Here is a 27,290-nt window from a genome sequence, read left to right as displayed (position 1 = left end):
TAACTGTTTTAATGTCACTTATCAGCAGAAACATAGCAGAAAACCTATATTCTGTTAAAATTTACCTTTGTGTGGCTTTAACTTCATATATTTTCATTACATTTTTATTATTGCTGTTCTGTTTTGTATATAATTTCTGTATCTTTCTGTAAGATGATTTATACATCGGGGAAACCAAGCAACCTCTAGGGAAGCAGATGGGACAACACAGAAGAGCTAACTTGTCAGACCAGTGCTCTGCAGTCTATTTAAAACTAGAGACCAGTGGACACTCTTTCAATGATGAGGATGAACACATCCTGGACAGGGAGGAACCCTGGTTTGCTAATTTTGATCATTCTTCCAGAAGTGCATTTGTGAGACCTGGCTCACAGTCTCTGCTCTAATCCATCCCAAAGATGCTCTGCCAGGTTGAGGTCAGGACTCTGTGCAGGCCAGTCAGGTTTTTCCACACCAAACTCACTCATCTACATGTTTATGGACCTTGCTGTGCACACTGATGTGTAGTCATGTTGGAACAAGAAGGAGCCATCTGTTTCCAAGAAGTTAGGATCATGAAATTGCACAAAATGTCTTGGTGTGCTGAAGCATTAAAGAGGCCAAGGACAACTCCAGACAAGTACCATTGTCATGGCAACTGCCAAGCCCAGTCTCACCCATCGGATTGCCAGATGGAGAAGTGGGATTCATCACTCCAGAGAACATGTCTCCAGTGCTCCAGAGTCCAGTAGTGGCGTGCATCCCCATCACATAACCACTGCATCCGACACTTTGTATTACACTTGATGATGCATGGCTTGGATGCAGCTGCATGAAGCACTCCACACAGTGTTCTTGAACTAATCTGAAGGCCACATAAAGTTTGGAGTTCTGTAGCGATTGACTCTGCTGAAGGTTGGCGACCTCTGTGCACTGTGTGTATGTTTGTAGAAGCAGTCTAGTTGATTTTATACATATGTGGCCATGGAAGTGTTTGGAACACCTGAATTCAATGATCTGGAAGTGTATAAATGTAGAGTGTACAAGTTTACAGATTTTTTTGCCACTAATTAATTTGCTGCCAATTGAATTTTACAGCTGGGATATTTGTAGATTTAGATCAGGCAAAAGTATTAAAATTCAAAGAACACCAATAGATTTAAGAGAGAAAGAGATTCATCAGCACTGACCTAAAACAGCTTCCTAAAATGGCATCCTGTAGTAAAAGGACACGTTAAATATGTAGCCTGAAAAGCATTTTAAACAGGTCTTGATTATAATTAGCTCACTTTATTTTCTCCTGCATTCCTTCACCAGAACTTGGTGAATCATAACATGTAGCCTTTTTAAGTTACTTTAAATACATTCGATCTCAGTTAACTTCTAACTGGCCCCCTATCTATCATCAAGCCTCTTCAGTGCATAGAATAGCTCTCACACACATGGATTTATTCATTTTCCATGATCTGAAATACTCCTGTAGTATTAATCTATATTAAAACAGCTATCACCTGGGGCGATCATGGCTCAAGAGTTGGCAGTTCGTCTTGTAATCGGAAGGTTGCTGGTTCAAGCCCCGGCTCAGTCTCACTCGTTGTATCCTTGGGCAAGACACTTCACCCCACCTACTGGTGGTGCCCGTGTCTGACAGCCTCACCTCTGTCAGTGTGCCCCAGAGCAGCTGTGGCTACAATGTAGCTTGCTATCACCAGTGTGTGAATGACTGAATGTAGTGTAAAGTGCTTTGGGGTCCTTATGGACTAAGTAAGCATACTACAAATACAGGCCATTTACCAAAGTCAAATCTGACAACTGCTATCTAAGTACATAAACTATACTTTATCTTTTTATCAGTAATAAACAACCAAACAAACAAAACCACGGGTACCACTACAGGCACCACACAAAAGCAGTTTACTTCTGCCAGAACTTGACTAGACTGGTTCTTACTTGCTATAGAGGTAACCCCCCCCCCCCCACCACCACCAAACTTTATATAGTACTAAACACAAGGCATAGCTAAAGGTGATGGCAGTATCAGTAGTTTCATGAGAAGTTGGTCACACGTAAAAAAAAATACAGAAATTTGGTCTGTTTGGATGATAACACCACATAACTTGAAAATTTCCCACTGCAGACACATCAGCTGCAGTACTGTAAATCCTCAGTATCTGTGTGATAGCATTATTGTTGCCAGTGAACTGTATGTTGTAAAATGACAAGATGAATTGAAATGGAGAGAAGACGGATGGCCAAGTATACAACTAAAGTTAGTTTGTCAAATTTAAACTCCTTAATTTGGACATCAAACAAAAGACTTAAAGGTCTCAGATCACATTGATGAGCTGATGAACAAGGACTCAGATTTACACAGTCATTGTTGTATTTGGTTATGTGATTGTCTAGGGTGAAAGTCATTTAAATATTTTATTATGTGCGTTTTATTGTGTAGTTTTGTTGCACTTTTTTGGTTGCATGCATTTATTTTGAAAGTGTGTCACTTCCTACCTACAGTCTCCCCCAACTTAAAGAATGACTTGTACCTGTAACAAAGGGTGTCGCAGCTAAGAAATGGATGCTAACAAATTTTAATTGGGGTAATGGCACTTGATAGTGTTTGTGAGGAATTGTGAGGACATATTAGGATTGGGCTCTTATTAGATGGTTATGTAGTGTTTAGTTAGGCATGATTAGTCTCCTCATAGCTCTGGATTTTTCAGATATAATTTAATAGTTGTTTTTTTTTTTTTTTTTTTTGCTGCTTTCTGTCTGGTCTGCCCTCCCCTTTGGTCACATGATAACAACGACTTCAGAAAAGAAGTGGAAGATCCGTTCTGCAACAGGTAAAGGACTGGCGATTTATCTGTTGCTGCAAGGAGAACTTTTCCACACTGAGACTCAACATTCTTACGTATTTTTCTTTTTAAAACTTTGAGGCATCATCTGACAGCTTTGATTGTTCAAAATGGTTTATCTTTATCTTTAGTGGCAATTCAATTCTAGTGCCAGTGACAAATCACAGCAACAGTCGCCTCAAGGCGCTTTATATTGTAAGGTAGACCCTACAATAATACATACAGAGAAAAATCCACCAATCATAGGACCCCTATGAGCAAGCATTGTGGGAAGGAAAAACTCCCTTGTAGCAGGAAGAAGCCCCCAGCAGAACAAGGCTCAGGGAGGGGCGGCCATCTGTTGCTACCGGTTGGGGAGAGAGAAGGAAGACAGGATAAAAGACGTGCTGTGGAAGAGAGAAAGAGATTAATAACAGATATGATTCAATGCAGAGAGGTCTGTTAACACATAGTGAGTGAGAAAGGTGACTGAAGAAGAAATACTCAATGCATCATGGGGAATGCTCCGGCAGCCTACACCTATTGCAGCATAACTAAGGGAGGATTCAGTGTCACCCGATGCAGCCCTATATATGCTTTATCAAAAGGAAAGTTTGAAGCCTAATCTTAAAAGTAGACATAGCGTCTGCCTCCTGAGTAAATGTTTCATTTTAACTGTTAAACTCTCAGTTAGTGCCAGCTGTTCCTTAACAGCCTCTCCTCTGTACTTTTCCTGTGCTAATGATCTCTGCCCATGTCAACAAACAAGCTTTTACTGGACATTTCCCTTAGAAGCATCCTTGGATGAATACTGTCCTCTCGCTGTGGACTATCTGGTCATTCAGCTGGAAGAGATGGTTCAATATCATGAAACAGGAAAAAAGAGAATCTGACCTGTGACATTACTATTTTGACTTCTAGCTTTTATTAATTTGATTTTCTTGCGCTTTTTAAAAAAAACCCCACTTTACTTACTTAATAGTTAATGCCACTTTCTCTGTTTACTCATGAAATCTCAAACTGGCATTATGCAACATACTAATCTGCATTTACCTGCATATTTAAAATGTTTTTCTTGTTAGTAAAAAGCATCAAGTACTGATGCTTTTCACAAAACTTTGCACATTCCTGTACACACACGTTCAACTTTAACAAAAATAAATGTATAAATCATAACAGTAGTGTTGTTACATTTGCATTTTATTTGTGCTATTACTACAGAATACTGGTTTAGATGACTCATTTGAAGTAGTTATACTGACATAAACATTTTCAGCACAGATTGCATTTTTTAATTTAATAAAAGCTTCACTGCATTCACTCTGCTCAGTAAGGACCATCACTGACAAAGCTGAAACACAGGTGAATGTAAATAATGTCAACGTCATGATTAGACATGAAAACATCTGAAAACAAGTTCCAGGGAAAAAAAGAAACTGATAAATACTGCAAAGCTTGATGTAGGGAAACAGTTTATGAAAGGACTTGATGGGAAAACATCACACTGTTGGGGAGTAGCCACAGTTTTAGCCACATTTAATAAAGAAAAAATAAGCAAAATACATTAAGATACTGAATACATTTATAAATAAAATTTAAATGTTTGTGCAACATAAAAAAACTCTTTATGATGCCTTTGGTAATAACATGATATTTTAGTTTGCCAGACCTATTCATTTATAATAAAATATATAAAATTAAATAAAAATGTCTTGGTGTATCCTCAATGCCATTTTTTTCTACTGCTAGATAAAATTAAACTTAGTAATCAGTGCACTAAATTTCTGAAGTAAGACTCTGGATATCCCTGCCAAGGTATCTCCCAATATTCACAATATCAAACCTCTGTCAACACTGGTAACCATCACTCTGCAGGGTCACCTGCAGGTAAATGAACTATTTTCAGGGATATTTCATCCCTTGCTTATGCCGGCTCCTCTGTCTTTTCCTAGTCTTTGGTTTGCATGTTACTGATTCGGTCACTGAGCTCATCAAAGTAATTATCAACAAAGCGAAACATCTGGATGACGGCGCTGAGCAACAAGATGTCACAATTCATGTCCAACTCCAACTCCTCGCTGTAGTTCTTCACCGGAACAACACAGGACAACGGCACACCGAGCCGAGAGCCGACCTCCTGCATCTGTATGACAGAACACAGGAAAAAAGTATTAGTACCCTCATCTAATTTTTTACTCACTAAAAAAGAGAAGAAAAAAGTACAAACTCACCAGATCCTTGATGTAGCCACTCCTATATACATTTCTCACATCCTCTTTCACCAGTGGACAGGCTTCATCTACTTTAGTGAGGAGGACCAGCTGAGGAATACCTGGAAACAAAGGAGCAGGAAGATCACTTCCAGACTGCCAGAGATGTTTATGTATTGGACTGTAAGAATTTTAGGAACACATCTGGACTCATTGAAGATCAAATGAGCTGAAGTTGAAAACTTTGATCACATGAAACAGTCTGGATGCAAAACTGATCTGCCGTCAGTTATGTTATTGTATTTTTTGATATACTTTTTAAAAAATATATAATTTCACGAACTTTGATTTACACATCACTGCATTTTCTTTTGATTTTGTTTACATGGCATGGATTGTACATTCCACATAATCTTGTTCAGAAAAAAGAATACAATGAAACTGAAGAGGGACTCAGTTTTACTGACCCATTAAGTTGACCTTTCTGCGGATAGCATCCAGCTTCTCCTCCAGCCCTTTGGGCATGATGGAGACCTTGGAAGCATCAATAACATAGGCCACACAGTGGATCTTGTCCTTGAGTCCAGGAGATGTGCGATAGCCGTGGGACTCAGGATGCAGAGGAGCTGAAGGGTTGAACTAAATGACACAGTTGAGGAGAAACAGAGACACAGTTTGAGTCGACTGCTGACAAATCTGTGTTTCATACATTCAGTGTCCCGCTGATATAATATAGCACCTGATAACGGTCTGGCAGGTGACCTTTGAGGATGCTGCTGAGGTCGTCAATGTCAAGCCCCGCCCCTTTGGTCTCCTCCAGTCCCATGGTATCACACAAGATTAGTGGCAGAGGTTTCCCTTCACGTCCAGCTTTCACAGAGTAGGTGCGAAACTGTTTACAGTACAACAAGAATGAGTGACAGACCACTGAAATCAGTCACAATAAGTGGAAATCATCAGACAGCAAACAAAGACCTGTGTGGTGAGGCTGGTGGAGGAGGAGCCAGAGATAGCCTGGCTGGTCACGTGGCCTCTGAATACAGAGTTGACAGAGTTAAAGAAGCTGGACTTTCCAGCTCCGACTGGTCCAATGAGCAAAACCCGAGGCTGGGTAACAGAGCTGACTGTGGGTTTGTAGCTTTTAATGTACTCAATCAGCTCCTTCCTCTTCCTGTACAAAACAAGGAGATAAAGAACGTTAGAAGTCATATTGACTGTGAAATAATTTGTACTACTGTGTACTTTTTTTGAAAGAAACAGTTGCAGTTACAAGCAAGCATAGCAAACAATATTGCATAATATTGTGCATGGTTTGCAATCATAATCTAAAATACTATATATACAGTGGGGCAAAAAAGTATTTAGTCAGCCACCGATTGTGCAAGTTCCCCCACTTAAAATGATGACAGAGGTCAGTAATTTGCACCAGAGGTACACTTCAACTGTGAGAGACAGAATGTGAAAAAAAAATCCATGAATTCACATGGTAGGATTTGTAAAGAATTTATTCGTAAATCAGGGTGGAAAATAAGTATTTGGTCACCTCAAACAAGGAAAATCCCTGGCTCTCACAGACCTGTAACGTCTTCTGTAAGAAGCTTTTCTGTCCCCCACTCGTTACCTGTATGAATGGCACCTGTTTGACCTCATCATCTGTATAAAAGACACCTGTCCACAGCCTCAACCAGTCAGACTCCAAACTCCGCCATGGCCAAGACCAAAGAGCTTTCGAAGGACACCAGGAAAAGAATTGTAGACCTGCACCAGACTGGGAAGAGTGAATCTACAATAGGCAAGCAGCTTGGTGTGAAAAAATCAACTGTGGGAGCAATCATCAGAAAATGGAAGACATACAAGACCACTGATAATCTCCCTCGATCTGGGGCTCCACGCAAGATCTCATCCCGTGGGGTCAAAATGATCATGAGAACGGTGAGCAAAGATCCCAGAACCACACGGGGGGACCTGGTGAATGACCTGCAGAGAGCTGGGACCAAAGTAACAAAGGTCACCATCAGTAACACACTACAACGGCAGGGAATCAAATCCCGCAGTGCCAGACGTGTTCCGCTGCTGAAGCCAGTGCATGTCCAGGCCCGTCTGAAGTTTGCCAGAGAGCACATGGATGATACAGCAGAGGATTGGGAGAATGTCATGTGGTCAGATGAAACCAAAGTAGAACTTTTTGGTATAAACTCAACTCGTCGTGTTTGGAGGAAGAAGAATACTGAGTTGCATCCCAAGAACACCATACCTACTGTGAAGCATGGGGGTGGAAACATCATGCTATGGGGCTGTTTTTCTGCCAAGGGGACAGGACGACTGATCCGTGTTAAGGACAGAATGAATGGGGCCAAGTATCGTGAGATTTTGAGCCAAAACCTCCTTCCATCAGTGAGAACTTTGAAGATGAAACGAGGCTGGGTCTTCCAACATGACAATGATCCAAAACACACCGCCCGGGCAACAAAGGAGTGGCTCCGTAAGAAGCATTTGAAAGTCCTGGAGTGGCCTAGCCAGTCTCCAGACCTGAACCCCATAGAAAATCTGTGGCGGGAGTTGAAAGTCCGTGTTGCTCGGCGACAGCCCCAAAACATCACTGCTCTTGAGAAGATCTGCATGGAGGAATGGGCCAAAATACCAGCTACTGTGTGTGCAAACCTGGTAAAGACCTATAGTAAACGTTTGACCTCTGTTATTGCCAACAAAGGTTATGTTACAAAGTATTGAGTTGTATTTTTCCATCCATCCATCTTCATCCGCTTTATCCGGGGCCGGGTCGCGGGGGCAGCAGCCTAAGCAAAGAGGCCCAGACCTCCCTCTCCCCAGCCACCTCCTCCAGCTCATCCGGGGGAACACCAAGGCGTTCCCAGGCCAGCCGAGAGATATAATCTCTCCAGCGTGTCCTGGGTCTGCCCCGGGGCCTCCTCCCGGTGGGACATGCCTGGAACACCTCACCCAGGAGGCGCCCAGGGGGCATCCTTGTCAGATGCCCAAACCACCTCAGCTGGCTCCTTTCGACGTGGAGCAGCAGCGGCTCTACTCTGAGCCCCTCCCGGATGGCCGAACTTCTCACCCTATCTCTAAGGGAGATGCCAGCCACCCTTCGGAGGAAGCTCATTTCCGCCGCTTGTATCCGCGATCTCGTCCTTTCGGTCACTACCCACAGCTCGTGGCCATAGGTGAGGGTAGGGACGTAGATCGACCGGTAAATTGAGAGCTTCGCTTTTACACTCAGCTCCCTCTTCACCACGACGGACCGGTGCAGCGTCTGCATTACTGCAGCTGCAGCCCCAATCCGTCTGTCGATCTCCAGCTCCCTTCTCCCATCACTCGCGAACAAAACCCCGAGATACTTAAACTCCTCCACTTGGGGCAAGACCTCATCCCCGACCCGGAGTGGGCACTCCACCCTTTTCCGGCTGAGAACCATGGCCTCAGATTTGGAGGTGCTGATCCTCATTCCCGCTGCTTCACACTCGGCTGTGAACCGCTCCAGTGCGAGCTGGAGGCCCTCACCCGATGAAGCCAACAGAACCACATCATCCGCAAAAATCAGAGATGAGATCCTGAGGCCACCAAAGCGAAAGCCCTCCGCCACTTGGCTGCGCCTAGAAATCCTGTCCATAAAAATTATGAACAGAACCGGTGACAAAGGGCAGCCCTGGCGGAGCCCATCACCCACCGGGAACGAGTCCGACTTATTGCCGGCAATGCGAACCAAGCTCTTGCAACGGTTGTATAGGGATCGAATGGCTCGTAGCAATGGGCCAGACACCCCATACTCCCGCAACACCTCCCACAGGACACCCCGAGGGACACGGTCGAATGCCTTCTCCAAGTCCACAAAACACATGTAGACTGGTTGGGCAAACTCCCATGCACCCTCAAGTATCCTCGAGAGGATGAAGAGCTGGTCCAGTGTTCCGCGACCAGGACGAAAACCGCATTGTTCCTCCTGCATCAGAGGTTCGACTAGCGGACGAACTCTCCTTTCCAGCACCCTGGCATAGACTTTTTCCGGGGAGGCTGAGGAGTGTGATCCCCCTGTAGTTGGAACACACCCTCCGGTCCCCCTTCTTAAAGATGGGGACCACCACCCCGGTCTGCCAATCCACGGGTACTGCCCCTGATCTCCACGCAACATTGCAGAGGCGTGTCAACCAGGACAGCCCTACAACGTCCAGAGCCTTCAGGAACTCGGGGCGGACCTCATCAACACCAGGGGCTCTGCCACCAAGGAGTTGTTTAACTGCCTCAGTGACCTCGCCCCCGGAAATTGGCGAGTCATTCCCCTCATCCCCAGACTCTGCTTCCTCCTCGGAAGACGCGTCAGTGGGATTAAGGAGGTCCTCGAAGTATTCCTTCCACCGCCTGACAATTTTCTCAGTCGATGTCAGCAGCGCTCCGCCAGCACTATACACAGTGCAGGTAGAGCACCGCTTTCCCCTCCTGAGACGCCTGACGGTTTGCCAGAACCTCTTCGAGGCAGTCCGAAAGTCTTTTTCCATGGCCTCTCCGAACTCCTCCCACACCCGAGTTTTTGCTTCAGCCACTGCCCGAGCCGCATTCCGCTTGGCCTGTCGATACCTGTCGGCTGCCTCCGGAGTCCCACAGGCTAACCAAGCCCGATAGGACTCCTTCTTCAGCCTGGTGGCTCCCTTCACCTCTGGTGTCCACCATTTGGTTCGGGGATTACCACCACGGCAGGCACCAACCACCTTGCGGCCGCAGCTCAATGCAGCAGCTTCGGCAATGGAGGCGCTGAACATGGTCCATTCGGACTCAATGTCCCCCGCCTCCCTCGGAATGCTGTTGAAGCTCTGCCGGAGGTGTGCGTTGAAGATCTCGCAGACTGGGGCCTCTGCTAGTCGTTCCCAGCACACCCTCACTACGCGTTTAGGTGCACCAGGTCTGTCCAGCGTCCTCCCCCGCCACCTGATCCAACTCACCACCAGGTGGTGATCAGTTGACAGCTCAGCCCCTCTCTTTACCCGAGTGTCCAGAACATATGGTCGCAGGTCTGGTGATACGATTACAAAATCGATCATCGACCTACGGCCTAGAGCGTCCTGGTGCCACGTGCACTTATGGACACTCTTATGTTCGAACAAGGTGTTCGTTATGGCCAAACTGTGATTAGCACAGAAGTCCAATAACAAAGCACCGCTCGGGTTCAGATCAGGGAGGCCGTTCCTCCCAATCACGCCCCTCCAGGTCTCGCTGTCGTTACCCACGTGAGCATTGAAGTCTCCCAGCAGGACAACAGAGTCTCCAGGTGGAGCACCTTCCAGCACCCCCCCCCCCAGGGACTCTAAGAAGGCTGGGTACTCCGAACTGCCACTCGGCGCATAAGCGCAGATGACAGTCAGGACCCGTTCCCCGACCCTAAGGCGCAGGGAACAAACCCTCTTGTCCACCGGGAAAAACCCCAACGTACCGGCAGCAAGCCGAGGGGATATTAGAATACCCACCCCAGCCCGCCGCCTCTCACCAGGGGCAACTCCAGACTGAGACAGAGTCCAGCCCCTCTCCAGGAGACTGGTTCCAGAGCCCAAGCCGTGCGTAGAGGTGAGCCCGACTATATCTAGCCGGTACCTCTCAACCTCACGCACTAACTCAGGCTCCTTCCCCACCAGAGAGGTGACATTCCATGTCCCTATTGCCAGTCTTGGCAGCCGGGGGTCAGTCCGCCAGGGCCTCCGCTCCTGGCCGCCACCCGGCACACAATGCACCCGACCCCTATGGCGCCTCCTGCGGGTGGTGGGCCTGCGGGAGGATGGGCCCATGTCTCCTCTTCGGGCTGTGCCCGGCCGGGCCCCATGGACTAAGGCCCGGCCACCAGACGCTCGCCCTCGGGCACCCTCCCCGGGCCTGGCTCCAGGGCGGGGCCCCGGTAACCCTATCCCGGGCAGGGTAAACTGTTCCCTCTGTGTTTTTTTCATAAGGGTCTACAATACAACATAAGTTGTATTTTTGTTATTGACCAAATACTTATTTTCCACCCTGATTTACGAATAAATTCTTTACAAATCCTACCATGTGAATTCATGGATTTTTTTTTTCACATTCTGTCTCTCACAGTTGAAGTGTACCTCTGGTGCAAATTACTGACCTCTGTCATCATTTTAAGTGGGGGAACTTGCACAATCGGTGGCTGACTAAATACTTTTTTGCCCCACTGTATGTATGTGTATATATATATATATATATATATATATATATATATATATATATATATATATATATATATATATATATATATATATACGTCTATGCGGTTTCAGGTACGGGTGGCATGCAAATTCATTTGAATTTTGCAGATATGCCAGAATGGTGGTTCTATCAAACCTACTCAGATTCCCAGATTACAGTCCTCCATGGTCTCTCAAGTTCAGTTGCTCCTGTTAAAGAGAAAAAATTAATGATAAATATCATATTGTGTGTGTTTTAGGTGCACTTTGTAGCACAGTTAATGTCCTAAAAAAGTCATCAGGTTGAATCTTAGCTTGGTTTTTAGTAAATCATACATATTACGACTGACCTACAATGACCTGGATGACTGAGAACCTTCACAGACAGTAAATCATATATATTAATTGTTGTACAATAAATCCCAATAAATTTCACGGTCACCTAGTCAAGATTTGTGAGTCATTTTATTATATTTATCTATAGACTGTCACACCTAAAATGTATCACTGCTCATCTACGACAACTAAATGAAAATGTGATTATTCATGCTTATTCATACTGAACTTACCCTCCACTTGGTAGACTTCACACTCAGTCAGGTTGAGATCATTGCCATGCATTTGTGCAGCAGGGAAGTTGTAAATATTTCCTGGATTGCTGTATGCTACTGCTTGGCTTGCATTGACAAGAACCAGTGTTTCTCCAAAATAAGGCCCAGAGTTAGCTATCATTTTCACTGCATGTGCAGTACTAGTAACTGGATATTTGATGAGGTTTTCACCATCAAATGTAAAAAGAAAAGCCTGATCATCATTCACGTACTGTCCAGACTGACTAAAAGGTCGTTCGGTGTAGCCTCCAAACACAAAACCAGATTTGTTGTAGCCCACAGACACAGTGGGAGAGCGGTTGTCACATCTTTGGTGAAATGCTGCACCGGTGAAGCCGTGGATGCTGGCCTTGTACAGCAGCTGTAGTTTGACTCTTCCCAGCTGAGCGCAGATTGTTCTCTGCTGGCTTTGTGTTAGTCTGGGGTTCATGGTGGACTTGGACTTCTGAACTGAGTAAAGGACAGTGAATGAATTTGTGGAGCTCATTGAACCAAAACAGACACAAATGGTCAAAACTACATTGTTTTAAACCACACAAACTTAAAGCAACACTACAGCAGGATTAGAATTTCCAAGTCATCAGGATTAGAATTATTCATGTTATTCTTTCTTATGCATTTCTTGCTGAAAACTTGGTGATAGGAAAGCCTGATTTAGTTTACCACAGATCCCTTTGTTATGTCCTTCATATTTTGTCTCTCTGTTTCTTTAAAATACTAAATATTCTCAGATTATTATTATTAATAATAATAATCACAAGAATAAGAGTAAGATGCACAGTACCACAGCATGATATGAAGCATAACTTTGTATTTCATGGTAGACCACACCCAGCTTATAAACTGTGCCAAATAGTTCTCCTACTTGTTCATCAGTCATTTACCCCATTTTTACTGGTTGCAGGTACTTTTAGAATATTTTCATACATGTTACTTAAATAAATAAATCAGCGAACAATAATTACACTATTATTCATTAATTAACTACCAATGAACTACATCACATGGCATTCATAATCTAATCAGAACCAAAATCGTATCAATATGCATCTCTTTAATAATTTCAGTTTTACCTCCTGTTATAGAGAGCTGAGGAAAAAAGAGAAGAAATCACAGATGCCTTGTTCAGATGTGACAAGCAGTTTCAGGCCGGCAGAAACGAAACCGAAAGTCTCAGGCTGGAACACGCTGGAATTCAAAATAAAACACTGTGTCCGCTGGCTTTTCAGTTTAAAACACATATAAAACAAACCTAGGTGGCACACATCATAAATAATGTATACTTTTGCTTACGTTTTATGAGGGGTCATTGTTCTTCATACTAGTGATAGTATGAAGATAGAGTGAAGTAAACCACATTAACATAATTAGATCGATTAAACAGCGACTTGCTCAGAAGGAGGTGAGTGTTAGAGCATTTGATAATTATTTATTAATTCAACAAGAATTCTCCCCAAAGAGTGAAAATCAACAATAAGAAAACTATAAGAGCGGAGAAGCCCAGACTGCCCTCTGGCTAGGGAGATTTACATCTGAAAATGTAAACACCCATCTCTTCCTCTAGGTCCAAGTTAACCTTTGTGATGACTTTATTCAAAGCAGTAATGGAGATGGAAGAGAGAACAATGTACACTGGGTAATGCTGTGTAACGTGAGGAAGGCCGTCTGTGCAGGGTGAGGATGACTGAACCACATAAATTTCATTTTTATGCTGTGAAAGAAAAAATTGAAAGCCCTGAATGAATGTCAAAAGCTTTAATACCGTATTTCTGAATCACATTTGTGTTGCATTTAGAATTATTTACCTATGTGCAGCGTTTTGTTGTTGTTAAAGCTTTCACAAAAATGGCAAAATCACACAAACAAAAGTTTTAAAACAAACCCATTTTTAAAATGAAAACACTGAAACATAAGTGATTATCGATATGTGAATGTTGACTTTTTTCTTATTACGAGAAAAGCATAGGCCAAAGCTTAGAGTCAGCACTACTAAGAAGCAGCTTAACCTCTTCCATAGTTCCAGGGCCAACTGTTTATTATCTGCCAGGAAACAGTGTAAACAGTGAAAAGGAGAATTTACCTGCTATTAAGAACTGTTTGATGAGGTGGAGACACTTTGAAAATGTGTCTATAGTTGGGCCAGTCCAAAAGATGATGAATAAATAAAGGGCAGATTAGGCATTATTGGCTTTGCTTGTGTTTTCTGTTTTTTGAGCAATAAACACTGAGGTGGCAGATTTATTTTCTCATGTATTAATCACATATTTAATCATATCACATTAGTTATTGTAATATCACTTTCTCACTTTACTATAGTAAGAGCACTCCTGCCACTAGTTTACATGCATGGGGAATGTTAACACAGTGACGCCATTATAATGGGAGACGTTAAACAGATAGTGGGACTCCTTCTGCTTATCAGGGGTGTAAATCCTTAGGTGATGGCCAAGCAGAAAACAAGGTCATAATTCTCTCTGTGAGGGAGAAGGTATAGAAACTGACTGTTTGGACTATTGGAGAGAGTCAGCTTTGCCACAAGAGCCTATCCTTTGCTCTTTCTTGTGGTCTTCATCTGTGCTCCTAATGATTTCTGCCCACCTCGTCAAATAATCTTATTTTTCAGCCTCATTAGAGTACTGTCCTCTTACTGGGGGTCAGTTGGTGTTTCAACTGGAGAAAATGCTTCAATATCATGAAACAAGAGAAAACAAAAGCTCACTGAACACTAGGTCTTCTGTATTGTATCACTCTTGCTGTTTGGTCTGTGAAAGTTTGTGACAAAGCTGGAGAAAGTTCCCTGTCAATTATGTGCATGACACTGATATTTTAAAGACCATTTCAAATGTGCTCATTTTGAAGTTACTTTGCAGCTCATTGACTAATGATAATGTGACTTCACACTCAATCAGGTTGAGATCATTGCCACACATCTCTGCAGAGGGGAAGTTGTAATAATTTCCTGGATTGCTGTACACTACTGGTTTGCTTTGGTGGGCAAGAACCAAATTAGGACCCACAGTTAGATATCATTCTCACTTCATTTCCAGGACCAGTAACTGGATTTTTAAGGAGCTATTTATCATTGAAGGTAAAAAGAAAAGCCTGATCATCATTCACGTACGGTTCAGACTGACTAAAAGGTTGTTTGGTGTAGCCTCCAAACACAAAATCAGAGTTATTGTAGCTCACAGACACAGTGGGAGTATATTTGTGACATCTTTGGTAAGATACTGAACCACTGAAACCATGGATGCTGGCCTTGTACAACAGCTGCCACTTGACACTTACTAGCTTGGGATTCATAGTTGTAAGTGATAAACCTGCAGTCTGCTGAGACTGAAGAAGTCACTTGGATGAGTGACGAAATGTTCCTCCCACTGAAAACGCTACGTCCAGATGACCAACTTTTGGGGATTTACTTACCTGGATGATTGAGCATGCATCAAAACATTTAACAGTGTTTCCTGAATACCCTCTCTTGTCTGATCATTTCCTGTTAACATTTAAATTTACAATGATTGATTACACAGCAGTGAGAAGTAGACTTCATCCCAGTAGATGTCTTTCTGAATGGACTGTAACTAAGTTAAAGGACAAAGTTCACCCACTGTTATCATCTTTAATGCCCTGTACCAACGAAGTGCAGAACAGCTACCTGAATCCCACTCCCACAGATGTTGATTATCTTGTTAATTTTTTTTTCACTATATACGTCTATGGATACCGTAGCTCCTCTGAAAAGAAAGCCACAAATCAGAAGAACTTGACTCCCAGGTATAACTCTCAAATCTTAGAACAGATAACTCGTAAGCTAGAGAGGAAATGACGGTACGGCAGATGTGTGGCCCTCCAAGAATGTTCCTTCTGCAAATATACCCCAAACCTGTAGGGCTGTCGTGGCTTCATGTATGGTTGTGGTGGCGTCCACGGTCCATAGTCAGATTGTCTGTGAAAATATTAGCCCACATAGCAGACAGGTCTGGCCCAGATCTGGTATCAAGCCAGCACTGCTGGCTGACTTCTGGCATGATAAGACGTATGTCATCCAGATATGGGCCAGGGCTGGCATAGATGGCCTGTATTTTTGGCCTGTGTTTGTATAGCGCTTTACTAGTCCCTAAGGACCTCAAAGTGCTTTACATATCCAGTCATCCACCCATTCACACACACATTCCCACACTGGTGATGGCAAGCTACATTGTAGCCACAGCCACCCTGGGGCGCACTGACAGAGGCGAGGCTGCCGGACACTGGTGCCACCGGGCCCTGTTTATGTGATGGCATGCCACATCTGGCCCAATTGTGGTTTGGTTTATGTGGCCCAGGCTCATAGAAAACGGGTCTGACCCGGATCTGGCATCAAGCTGGCACTTCTGACTGATTGGTGTCATGGCAGGGTGTATGTCAACCAGATGTGGGCCAGGTCTGGCAACGATGGCACTATTTGTGTTGCTATTTTCCTATTTTAGTCAGAAGACCCAAAATGCCATGTTGCAATACTATACTGCTATATGGTAGCCAATGTTTCAAATGCAGGTTTGACAGGTTTGTGAGTGTACACTTTATCCAAAACTTACTCATGTTTACTGCTGGGTGGCTGTAGCTCAGGAGGTAGAGCAGGTCACCTACTGATTGGAAGGTTAGTGGTTTGATCCCTGGCTCCTCCAATCTGCAGTATGAATGTAGTTAGGAAGCACTCAGTTTAGAGAAAGTGTGTGATTGGATTAGTGTTGTATCGAGTACTTTAAGTAATTCGGGAGAGTAGAAAAGCATAATATAAGAATCTGTCCATTCACTGTCTGATCAGATTTTTGTCATGTTACTTTTGCACTATTATGTTCCGGCACATGTTGTTAATACATGGCTTGATTAAGGTACACATTAGGCTGACATCTGGGGCCAGAGCTGAAACTGTTCTGGGCCAGCACAGGGCCAGCAGTGTGTCTGCAACTGGCCTTGTGATGGCCCATGTGTGGGTCACCTCTGGGAAACCAGATCTGGGCCACCAAAGGGCCATCATTCTTTGCGGTATGTGGGCCATGTGTAAGCACATTGTGTGGGTCAGGTGCGGGTCAGATGCGGGCCATACCAATTTTGCTATGTGGGAGGAATCCACGACAGCCATACAGGACTGTTTTGACAAAACGGTTTGGGGTATATTTGCAGAAAGAACGGACTTGGACGGCCACACATCTGCCATACTCTCATACATCAACTTCTGTACTGAGAGTGCAACAACAACAAAAACTCTTAAAGTCTTCCCCAACCAGAAGCCATGGCTCAACAAGGAAGTGCAAGCCCTACTAAGAGTATGTGACAATGCCTTCAAATCAAAGTGCAAATACAAACAGTGCCTCAGGGGAACATTTTAGCACAAACAACTCCAGAAACATGTGGCAGGGGATCAAGAGACTCACAGGCTACAAACACAATCGCACACAAACAAACTCTCTGCACATCACCTTACCTGACACTCTAAATGAGTTCTCCGCCCGCTTTGACCAACAAAACAGGGACATCAACACCTGTTTCAGAGGGGGACAATGCCCCCATTCAGCTGGAACAGCATCAGGTCAGAACCACACTGCACAGAGTCCAAAGTTGGTCCTAACGGAGTAGTAGGAAGAGTGCTTAAAGCATGTGCAGACCAATTAGCAGAGGTTTTCGCCTTTCATCTTCAACCTCTCACTGCTATAGTCTGTAGTCATCCTGCTTTAAGTCAGCCTCCATCATTCAAGTGCCCAAGAAGAACACAGTGAGCTGCTTGAATGACTATCATCCAATTGACAATTTTTTGTCCCAGTCCAGCCCTGTATGCAGCTCATCTGCAGTCTGGTGTTACCTACATCTTCCTATTCAGAAGGCAGAATTTCCGACTTCTGAGTACAATCGAAAGCACCACGACTGCAGTTTTTGTGTTGGATGTAAAAAGCACACATGACGCTGTGACGTAGGCTAGAATCATGGCGGTGGTCAACAAGAGAATTCTGAGTAAAACCAAAGTTACTTTCCCTAGTAACTAGTTACTTTGAAAGTAACGAGTAACTTGAAGTAACTGAGTTACTTTTGATAGAAGTAACTAGTAATGTAACTAAGTTACTAATTTAAAGTAACTTACCCAACACTGCGTATGAGTGCTGCTGTTTGAGTGAGGTAGTCGTGGTGAATCACACGACCACATCAAGATGACAAAGCAACAAGGTGATATATACCAGTTTGTAAATTGTGTTGATAGGCCACGTAAAACCAGAGTCATAATAAACAATATAGACCAGTGTTTTTTCCTCAATAGTTTCGGCATGTTTACTGTCTAAGCGCTAGCACGCACTCTCTGCTTATGACCCCCCCCCCCCCCCTCCAAAAAAAACAAAAAAAACCAGCCATTTCGTCTTTGTGGAAAAATGCACCATGTTGACCAATCGAAAAATTATATGGCAACATGACATTTGGTTGTTTAGGAAGAGGAGGAAGTTTCAGGAGTGACGGCGAGAGAGAGCGAGAGCGGGTTTTGAGATGTGAGAGATTTGTGACGTTTAGTGTGTTTGGAGTGTGTAGTTAAGTCTTGTCTTGTGTAGTTAGTGTGTAGTGTTGTGGATAGTTTTGTGCTGTCTGTCAGAACAATGAGGTGGCTGCTGTCTCCAGGTAGAAAACAGGAGTGATACACCTGCTGTCAGACCTGCAGGTATCAGGCTGTGATGTTCTCCTTTATAGTGGACAGAAATTATGTTTTTGGAGTGGCACAAATAATTTGTGTGGCATCTTATTGAATGCAGAACAGCTGATTGTTATGTAAATAGTTTGAAATGGTTATTTTAAGAAAAATCAAGGTAAATGGCTGCAAATAACTTTGTTTCCAAAACTTGTGCATATGGTTTTAAAATTGAAAACGTATATTTGCATTTAAATTTATGAAATATGATTCATTAAACATGTTTGTGGTTGTTACAATAAAAATTATAACTTTTTCTACTCTGATTTTATGTTTTTTGTCTGATTTTAGATCAATTGTGTTAATACAGTATGTCAAAAATGTAACTGTAAATTCAGACATGTGAGGTTGTGCTGAAAAGGATGATACCAAACAAGGCAAATAAACAGTTTTTAAAGGTGAAATGTGTAGGAAACATCAAAAGTAGTTAAAATGGTCAAAAGCAACGCAATAGTTACTTTTCAAGTAATTAATTATTTTTTGAATCTTGTAACTCAGTTACTAACTCAGTTACTTTTTTTGAAGAAGTAACTAGTAACTAAAATTAATTACTTTTTCAAAGTAACTTGCCCAACACTGGCAGGGAAGCGTCTCAGATTCAGAAAAGCCTATCTTGTCCTTTTTGTCTGTTGTTGACAAGTCTGGTGTTGAGGCTGTATGGTATGGAGCCCAGAATTCATATATTCAGTGTCTTGCTGATGAAATGCATTACCTGATAACAGTCTGGCAGGTTACCTTTGGGAATGATGGTGAGGTCATCAATGTCAATTCCCACCCCTTTGCTCTCCTCTAGTCCCATGGTATAACAAGATTATGGGCAGAGGTTTCCCTTCATGTGTACCTTTCACTAAGTAAGAGCAAAATTATTGGCTACACCCCAAAAAGTGGATCACTGAAATGAATCACAGTGACTGGAAATCATTACACAACAGACACAAACCTGTGTGGTAAGGCTGGTGGTGGTGGAACCAAAAATGGACTGTCTGTTGATGTGATCCCCGAATACACAGCTGACAGAGTTAAAGAATTCATTGGACCAGCTCCAACTAGTTTTCCACACAGCTATGTTCTGTCTCTGCTCTAACGTTCAAATAAAGTCAGTAATTGAAAAAGGGTTACTTGTTTATGCTTTTGATTTTGTCCTCTCCTCCATGCTCATCCTAATTCATGAATATTGCTCCATTTTGGCTCTGCAGGAGCTCCAGTGTCAGCAGGAAGTCTTGATGAACAACATCTTGGCCCAGCAAGAGTTTAGGGTCTTCAAAGAGCGCTGCCTCCTTTCCTTTCAGCTCCATATGCCAGACCCTGTCCTCCCCAATCAATGGTACTGCCTAGATGATTATCCCAGTCCCCCTCTTTCATCATAGTAGGATGCATCATAGTGTGCATCATAGTAGGATGCACACTAGAGCTAAGCAACACAGCTGAAGCAAGTAGGAAAAAAAAGCACTATTCTTTTTCCAGCAGGTGGCAGAGTGGAGCTTACTGACTTCCAGGACTGCAAAACTGATGGAAGAACCAAGTGGGGGAATTTGGCCATCTGTCTGAATGAGTGAAGAAAAAAAGAATAATAATAATAATAACTGCCTGCTTCACATGTTGCCATTGCAGCAAAATAGTCATTTTATCTATGTAATATTAACATTAATCCTCTCCTCTGACACTGTATAATTTTCTTACAGTGTCAGCATTTCAGTTATTAAATATAAAACTGAATACAGAGAGAGACCCCCAAACAAGCAGCAAATGAAGATGGTTGCAGTAAAGGGCTGGCAGAATATCTCAAAAGAGGACTGAGCATTTGGTAATAAAAATAAAAAGATTCTAGTCTTCAGGCAGTCTGACTGATTTCATCTGAGTGTTAAAAACAATCCCCATGTTTAAAATAATCCCGAGTAGTCCGATTAATTTTGTGCCTCTGAAAATGGGAATTTTTGTGTGTATAAAAACGGCTCTAATTCATAAGCTGTTAATGTAATAGTTTGTGTAAAAATGCTTAAATAAAGCTGAAAGTCTGCACTCCAATCATATCTTGATTGCTTGAAAATCCACTGTGTTGGTGTAGAGCTGCAAATTTATGAAAGACGTATAATTATCAAAATGCCTAACTGTAATTATTTTATAAAGCCAACATCCTGGATTTTTTGATGTTTTCTTTTTAAAATTCTACTTTTACAAATAATTTAATTGTCACATTTACAGGAAGTCCTATGGCATCCAGTCTAATATAAATATAGTAGGCATGATAACAACTGAAAAATGATTCATTGAAGGAAAAACCCATTACTCATTAGTGTATCATTAGTACAGAGTTTGATGTGAGGATAAAGTGTCTGAAATGACAGAATACTAAAACTTTGTTGTGATTATGCAAATGAGGACCCAAATACAGGACAATGGAGGCAGAATGTTCAAAAAGAGCCGAGCCTTTGTTGTGGCTGATTCAAAACTCCAAAATAGACTAAATTCAAAAAGGTATAAAGCAGCAATCCAAACAGAAACAGAATCAACTTTCCTGGATTTACTGAATGACTGAGCGTGGATCAAGACAGGAGGGTAATAAGACACATTCATTATGAGACACACAAAAAGGTAATCAAGGCAAAAAAAAAGCAAAACTCAAAGATGATCAGAATAAAACTGTATACGTGGTGATGTCACTCAAACCTCACAATCCAGTACGATAACAAGGAACTCAAAAGTCACAGTAATGAAGAAGAATCCATAACTCAGAAACAACACCAAATCCTAGGGCCATTAGAAACTTCAACTGTTTGCACTGATGATGAAGAAACTAAGGTTTTTTTGTTTTGTTTTTTTTTTTACTCGGGTTGGTACAGCTGCTTCTTAACTTCATTCCGCTCTGTGGTTTGCATGCTGCTCATTCGGTCACTGAGCTCATCAAAGTAATCATCAACAAAGCGAAACATCTGAATGACAGCGCTGAGCAACAGGATGTCACAATTCATGTCCAACTCCAACTCCTCGCTGTAGTTCTTCACCGGAACAACACAGGACAACGGCACACCGAGCCGAGAGCCGACCTCCTGAACCTGTATGACACAACACAGGAAAACTATTACTATTATTATTATTATTATTATTATTAATAACCACAATAGCAGTAAAAAATAAAAAGCACGTACCACATCCTTAATGTAACCACTCTTATAAACATTTCTCACATCCTCTTTCACCAGTGGGCAGGCTTCATCTACTTTAGTGAGGAGGACCAGCTGAGGAATACCTGGAAACAAGCCAGAAAGATGACTGGTAAAATACCTTAGGTTTTTATAATGAGGTTTCAGTATCTGAAGATCATGTATCTGGATTAATCCATCAAAACAGCACTGTGCAAGAGTCTTGAGTCACTCATTATTTTTTAATATTTATCTTTTTTAAGTGGTTCTGAGCAATAGTTCTCTAGTCTTTATGAAGATCTTTAAAAGTTTTTCCATTAAAGCATTTCCACATATTCTTTGTCCAGTTATTGTAACTGATCATGTTCCAAAATACTGCTGCCACCTCTGTCCCTGGCTTTATAATGAATTGCATCATGATGAAATTAAGATGAATAGTGTTGAAGAGGAAATTGTTCTGTAGTGTGACCAGTTTTACTGAAATCATTGACATCATGATCTATGTCATACAGAGCTAGATCGTGTTATTGTGTGATGTTATGGAACGGGCATCTTCACAGGTGTTTATGTAGGTTTTGGATGAACACATGGTAACATTCAGATGAGATTTGAGGACCTGCTTCCTTTAAATCACATCAGCATGAATCACAAAAAACATGGTTTAAGTCCAGCTGCTAAACTAGCCTGCTAGCAATTTTATATTTTTTGTTTATTGAATAAAAAAAGAATTTGACAAATTTCAACATTTGAGATGTTTCTTTGCATTGATAAATACAGGTTTTTAATGATTTGCATTCATTCATTTTAACAGGCTGATAATTAGGTAGGTATTGTTTGGGGAGCACTGGCTTTTTTTCTCCTTTAAATCCTGACCTATCTGGCAGCTTTTGCAATCATAATAATGATCTGAATGCAGTGTTGTGCTTCACATTTTGCTTTTTCAAGATCAGATCTATAAATTCTCTAAATGCTCCTCTTGTTCAGGTCTTTATTTTATCTGATTATTTATTCATATCTATTTGTGTTATTTCAGTTATTACATTATATGTTGTATACAGTGTGACAATGTCTGGACACAATGGCAGGACAGACAGGGAAAAAAGGGAGGGGTGTGTGATAAAAGGATGCACAATGTATTGCCAAGTGCCGCGCCTGTAAGAAAACAAACATGCTGCACCTGGAAGAGAAAACGTCAAAAATACACAGGTGAATAAATCAACATTGTGTGTGTGTGTGTGTGTGTGTGTGTGTGTGTGTGTGTGTGTGTGTGTGTGTGTGTGTGTGTGTGTGTGTGTGAGAGAGAGTGTGAGTGTGGATGTGTCTTTCTCTTTGTCACAAAATATACTTGAAAATGAGAGTGGGAAGCCGCAATAACGCTATCAGGAACCTTGTTGACTCAACTCTACTGACCCATTAAGTTGACCTTTCTGCGGATAGCATCCAGCTTCTCCTCCAGCCCTGTGGGCATGATGGAGACCTTGGAAGCATCAATAACATAGGCCACACAGTGGATTTTGTCCTTGAGTCCAGGAGATGTGCGATAGCCGTGGGCCTCAGGATGCAGAGGAGCTGAAGGGTTGAACTAAATGATACAGTTGAGGAGAAACAGAGACACAGTTTGAGTCGACTGCTGACAAATCAGTGTTTCATACATTCAGTGACCCACTGATATAATGTAGCACCTGATAACGGTCTGGCAGGTGACCTTTGAGGATGCTGCTGAGGTCGTCAATGTCAAGCCCCGCCCCTTTGGTCTCCTCCAGTCCCATGGTATCACACAAGATTATTGGCAGAGGTTTCCCTTCACGCCCAGCTTTCACAGAGTAGGAGCGAAACTGTTTACAGTGCAATGAGAATGAGTGACAGACCACTGAAATCAGTCACAATAAGTGGAAATCATCAGACAGCAAACAAAGACCTGTGTGGTGAGGCTGGTGGAGGAGGAGCCAGAGATGGCCTGGCTGGTGACGTGGCCTCTGAATACAGAGCTGACAGAGTTAAAGAAGCTGGACTTTCCAGCTCCGACTGGTCCAATGAGCAAAACCCAAGGCTGGGTCACAGAGCTGACTGTGGGTTTGTAGCTTTTAATGCTCTCAATCAGCTCCTTCCTCTTCCTGTACAAAACAAGGAAATAAAGAACTTTTCCCATTTTAGAAGAAGTCGTAGTAGTAAAATCATTTTTCCTAATATTACTTCTTTGACAGAAGCAGCTGCAGTTACACATGTTCCATGTTTTGCATGGATGCTGTCAAAATCTAAAAGATTTTAGATATTTAGATAATTTAATATTTATCTAAAGTATTCAATAGTATACTTTACATTTAATGTAGAAAGGATATTGTGCACAACCGAGGAATGTTAATAGATCAAGCAGGATGGTTTCTTCCTTAAGCACATAAACTATACTTTATCTTTTTATCAGTCATATAAACAACCAAACAAACAAAACCATGGGTACTACTACAGGCACCACACAAAAATGGTTTCTGCCAGAACTTGACTTACTACAGAGGTAAAAAACAAACAAACCCCAAACTAAAACAAAAAAAACTTGTGTGTGCCTTCATCTTTTGAATAACACTAAACACAATTTACAGCTAAAGGTGATGTCAGTATCAGTAGTTTCATAAGAACTTGGTCACAAGTAAAAAAAACAAAACAAAAAAAACAAAACAAAACAGAAATTTGGTCTGGATGATAACATGAAGTAAGCTGGAAATTTCACACTGCAGACACATCAGCTGCAGTACTGTGAACACTTAGTATCTGTATGATAGCATTATTGTTGCTGGGGAACTGTATGTTGGAAAATGACAAGATGGATCAAAATGGAGAGAAGACGGATGGCCAAGTATACAACTAAAGCTTGTCAAATATAAACTCTTCAAATGGGGAAACTCCCATGCAGCCTCAAGTATCCTTGAGAGGATGAAGAGCTGATCCAGTGTTCCACAACCAGGACGAAAACTGCATTGTTCCTTCTGTATCCGAGGTTCGACTAATGGACGGACTCTCCTCTCCAGCACCCTGGCATTGTCACGGCCTGGGGGATTGGCGAGACGCTAACTGGCCTTTTCTTCCTTTTCTCTCTCTCGCTCTCTTTCTCTCTCCTCCTCTCTGTCTCCGGGGCGGAGCTCATTGCGGGCTCACGCCCTCGGAAAATAACACACCTTGCCACTCACTTTTAAAATCCTGAATAACATTGCACCCAGCTACCTCCCTGACCTCCTCAATCTGTACACTCCTTGTCGTGCATTAAGATCATCAGGTCAATTACTCCTGGTCCAACCTAAGTTTAGACTGAAGACCAGAGGCGATTGTGCCTTTGCTTCAGCTACACCCAACCTTTGGAATAGCCTCCCTGCTTCTATTCGTGCCTTGGACTCTATCCAATCTTTTAAATCAAGATTGGAAGCATATCTATTTGACTTGGCTTTCCTGACAAGTTAATACCCTTTTAAATCTTTTAAATTTTCAACTTTTAAATCTTTCATTAAATTTTATTAACTTTATTATTTTATTATTTTTATTATTTTATAACTTCCGGCGCCGCTCCGAGCTGGCAGCCAGTATCAGCAGCTCCGACCTGACCGAGTCCCTTTTTCTCTTTAATATATGTTTCTCTGTTGTTTTTGTGTTATTGTTTTTGTTTTTCTATTGTGGACTGCTGTCCCCCACAATGGAGCTCAGAATACTATGGACAATGGTATTCTTTATTACATTTTTTACTGCGTCTTTGTCCGGAGAGCGCGTGGAGGTCCGATCTCCCATTGTTTACAGCAGGGATCAGCTGTTAGCCCTCGGAGCCTCCGCTGCCCTGCCTACCGCCGAGCAAGCTAACATCCCCCGCGAGGTGAGGAGGAAGAGACGCGGTACTCTGGCCGGGATCGGGCGTCGCAGTAAAGTCAGGAGGTACCGGCCAGCGATTCCATCTATTATTATGGGGAATGTGAGATCTTTCCCCAATAAAGTAGACGAACTGGCAGCCCTTACCCGACATCAGAGGAGCTACAGGGAGTGCAGCCTGATGTGCTTCACAGAGTCGTGGCTAACTGTGCTAACTCCGGACTCACACGTAAACATGGATGGTTTTCATCTGATCCGGGCCGACAGAACAACGGAGAGTGGTAAGAAGAGAGGAGGGGGGTCCCCTGGCTGTGTTTGTGAACGATAGATGGTGTAACTCTGGGCATTTATCTATCAAAGAGACGCTATGCTGTAAGGACATTGAGCTGCTAGCGGTTAGCATGAGACCGTACTATCTACCTTGAGAATTTACACACGTGATTATGATAGCTGTGTATGTCCCGCCCTCTGCTAACGCTGCAGCAGCCTGTGAGGTCCTGCACACTGTAACCAGCAGACTCCAAACACAGCACCCTCAGGCCCTTTTCCTGATCTCTGGGGACTTTAATCACATCTCCCTGTCCTCCACTCTCCCCACCTTCACCCAGTATGTCACCTGCTACACCAGAGACAATAAAACATTGGACTTACTGTATGCCAACACCAAGGAGGCATACAGCTCATCACCTCTTCCTCCCCTGGGGGGCTCAGATCACAATCTGGTTCATCTCCAGCCTGTGTATAAACCTCTAGTACACAGAGAACCAGTTGTGAAACGCACAGTAAGGAAATGAAGACTGAAGAGGCCCTGAGAGACTGTTTCCGTTCTACTGTGTGGGACAACCTCTGCAGCCCCCTGGAGGATGACCTCAACAGCATCACAGACTGCATTACGGATTACCTGAACTTCTGTGTGCAGGGCAACACCGTACCCATCAAAAAGGTACGTTGTTTTATTAACAACAAGCCATGGATAAATCCTGAAATTAAGGCTCTCCTCAAGGAGAAGAAGAGAGTCTTTAGATCTGGAGACAAACAGGAGCTGAGAGTTGTTCAGAAGAAGTTGAAATGGAAGATAAGGCAAGGAATGGATAACTACAGGAGGAAGATGGAAGAGCAGCTGCAACAGGACAACATCAGAGGGGTTTGGAACAGCCTGAAGACAATCTCAGGACAAAAACCAACCTCCCAGGCTGCAGGAGACTTGGGGTGGGTGAATGACCTAAATAAATATTTTAATAGGTTTGATCAAACACCCACCCCTCCCACAGCATCGTCCCCCCTGCTGCATTCTCCTTCATCTTCAGGGACTGACTGTCCTTCATCTCAGGACTTCACACCTCTCAGCTTCACACCTCCCAACTCCCAGTCATCACACCCACCCCCGGCTTCTGTGGACTTCAACATACACACCCCTCCCCCAAAATCCACTCTTTCTATCTCAGCACTTCAAGTGAGGAATGAGCTTCGCAAGATCAAGGTGCGGAAGGCTGCAGGTCCAGATGGCATCAGCTCCAGGCTCCTGAGATGCTGCGCAGATGAACTGTGTGACATCCTAGGTTATCTGTTCAACCTGAGCCTGTCACTGGGGAAAGTACCACAGCTGTGGAAGACCTCCTGTGTGGTACCGGTACCAAAGACCTCCCATCCCAAGGACCTTAGCAGCTACCGGCCGGTAGCCCTGACATCGCATCTGATGAAGACCCTCGAGAGGTTGGTTCTAAACCATCTGCACCCCCTGGTGAGGTCTTCATTGGATCCGCTGCA

At 43.0% G+C, this 27,290-nt stretch overlaps 2 protein-coding genes across 2 annotated transcripts; both read right to left on the bottom strand.

Annotated features, from left to right (window-relative positions):
* Positions 1-3,014: 3,014 nt before the first annotated feature.
* On the bottom strand, positions 3,015-13,758 carry LOC146502577 (interferon-induced protein 44-like). The gene is made up of 8 exons (XM_085132705.1): positions 12,902-13,758; positions 11,787-12,278; positions 11,379-11,427; positions 5,999-6,194; positions 5,763-5,915; positions 5,491-5,662; positions 5,045-5,145; positions 3,015-4,956 (listed from the first exon to the last, which is right to left on the bottom strand). Exons 2-8 carry the CDS (start codon positions 12,256-12,258, stop codon positions 4,762-4,764), a joined length of 1,338 nt encoding a protein of 445 aa, XP_084988831.1. The 5' UTR covers positions 12,259-12,278; positions 12,902-13,758; the 3' UTR covers positions 3,015-4,761.
* Positions 13,759-19,406: 5,648 nt separating this feature from the next.
* On the bottom strand, positions 19,407-24,281 carry LOC146502576 (interferon-induced protein 44-like). Its single transcript, XM_085132706.1, has 5 exons — positions 23,596-24,281; positions 23,360-23,512; positions 23,088-23,259; positions 21,684-21,784; positions 19,407-21,590 (listed from the first exon to the last, which is right to left on the bottom strand). Exons 1-5 carry the CDS (start codon positions 23,899-23,901, stop codon positions 21,360-21,362), a joined length of 963 nt encoding a protein of 320 aa, XP_084988832.1. The 5' UTR covers positions 23,902-24,281; the 3' UTR covers positions 19,407-21,359.
* Between the last annotated feature and the right edge of the window lie 3,009 nt (positions 24,282-27,290).

This window comes from Neolamprologus multifasciatus, chromosome 15, assembly GCF_963576455.1.
Source record: "Neolamprologus multifasciatus chromosome 15, fNeoMul1.2, whole genome shotgun sequence".
Lineage (NCBI taxonomy): Eukaryota > Metazoa > Chordata > Actinopteri > Cichliformes > Cichlidae > Neolamprologus > Neolamprologus multifasciatus.
This window is presented reverse-complemented; position numbering and strand designations above follow the sequence as displayed.

What these genes read in the sequence shown, in the direction of transcription:
- LOC146502577 (XM_085132705.1), bottom strand. Translation starts at nt 12,258, where the DNA reads ATGAACCCCAGACTAACACAAAGCCAGCAGAGAACAATCTGCGCTCAG. An exon ending in ACCTGCCAGACCGTTATCAG is followed by an intron (nt 5,663 to 5,762) that starts GTGCTATATTAT and finishes TGTGTCATTTAG; the next exon opens with TTCAACCCTTCAGCTCCTCT. An exon ending in GTGGCTACATCAAGGATCTG is followed by an intron (nt 4,957 to 5,044) that starts GTGAGTTTGTAC and finishes TCTGTCATACAG; the next exon opens with ATGCAGGAGGTCGGCTCTCG.
- LOC146502576 (XM_085132706.1), bottom strand. Translation starts at nt 23,901, where the DNA reads ATGTGTAACTGCAGCTGCTTCTGTCAAAGAAGTAATATTAGGAAAAAT. An exon ending in CCACCAGCCTCACCACACAG is followed by an intron (nt 23,513 to 23,595) that starts GTCTTTGTTTGC and finishes CACTGTAAACAG; the next exon opens with TTTCGCTCCTACTCTGTGAA. An exon ending in GTGGTTACATTAAGGATGTG is followed by an intron (nt 21,591 to 21,683) that starts GTACGTGCTTTT and finishes TGTGTCATACAG; the next exon opens with GTTCAGGAGGTCGGCTCTCG.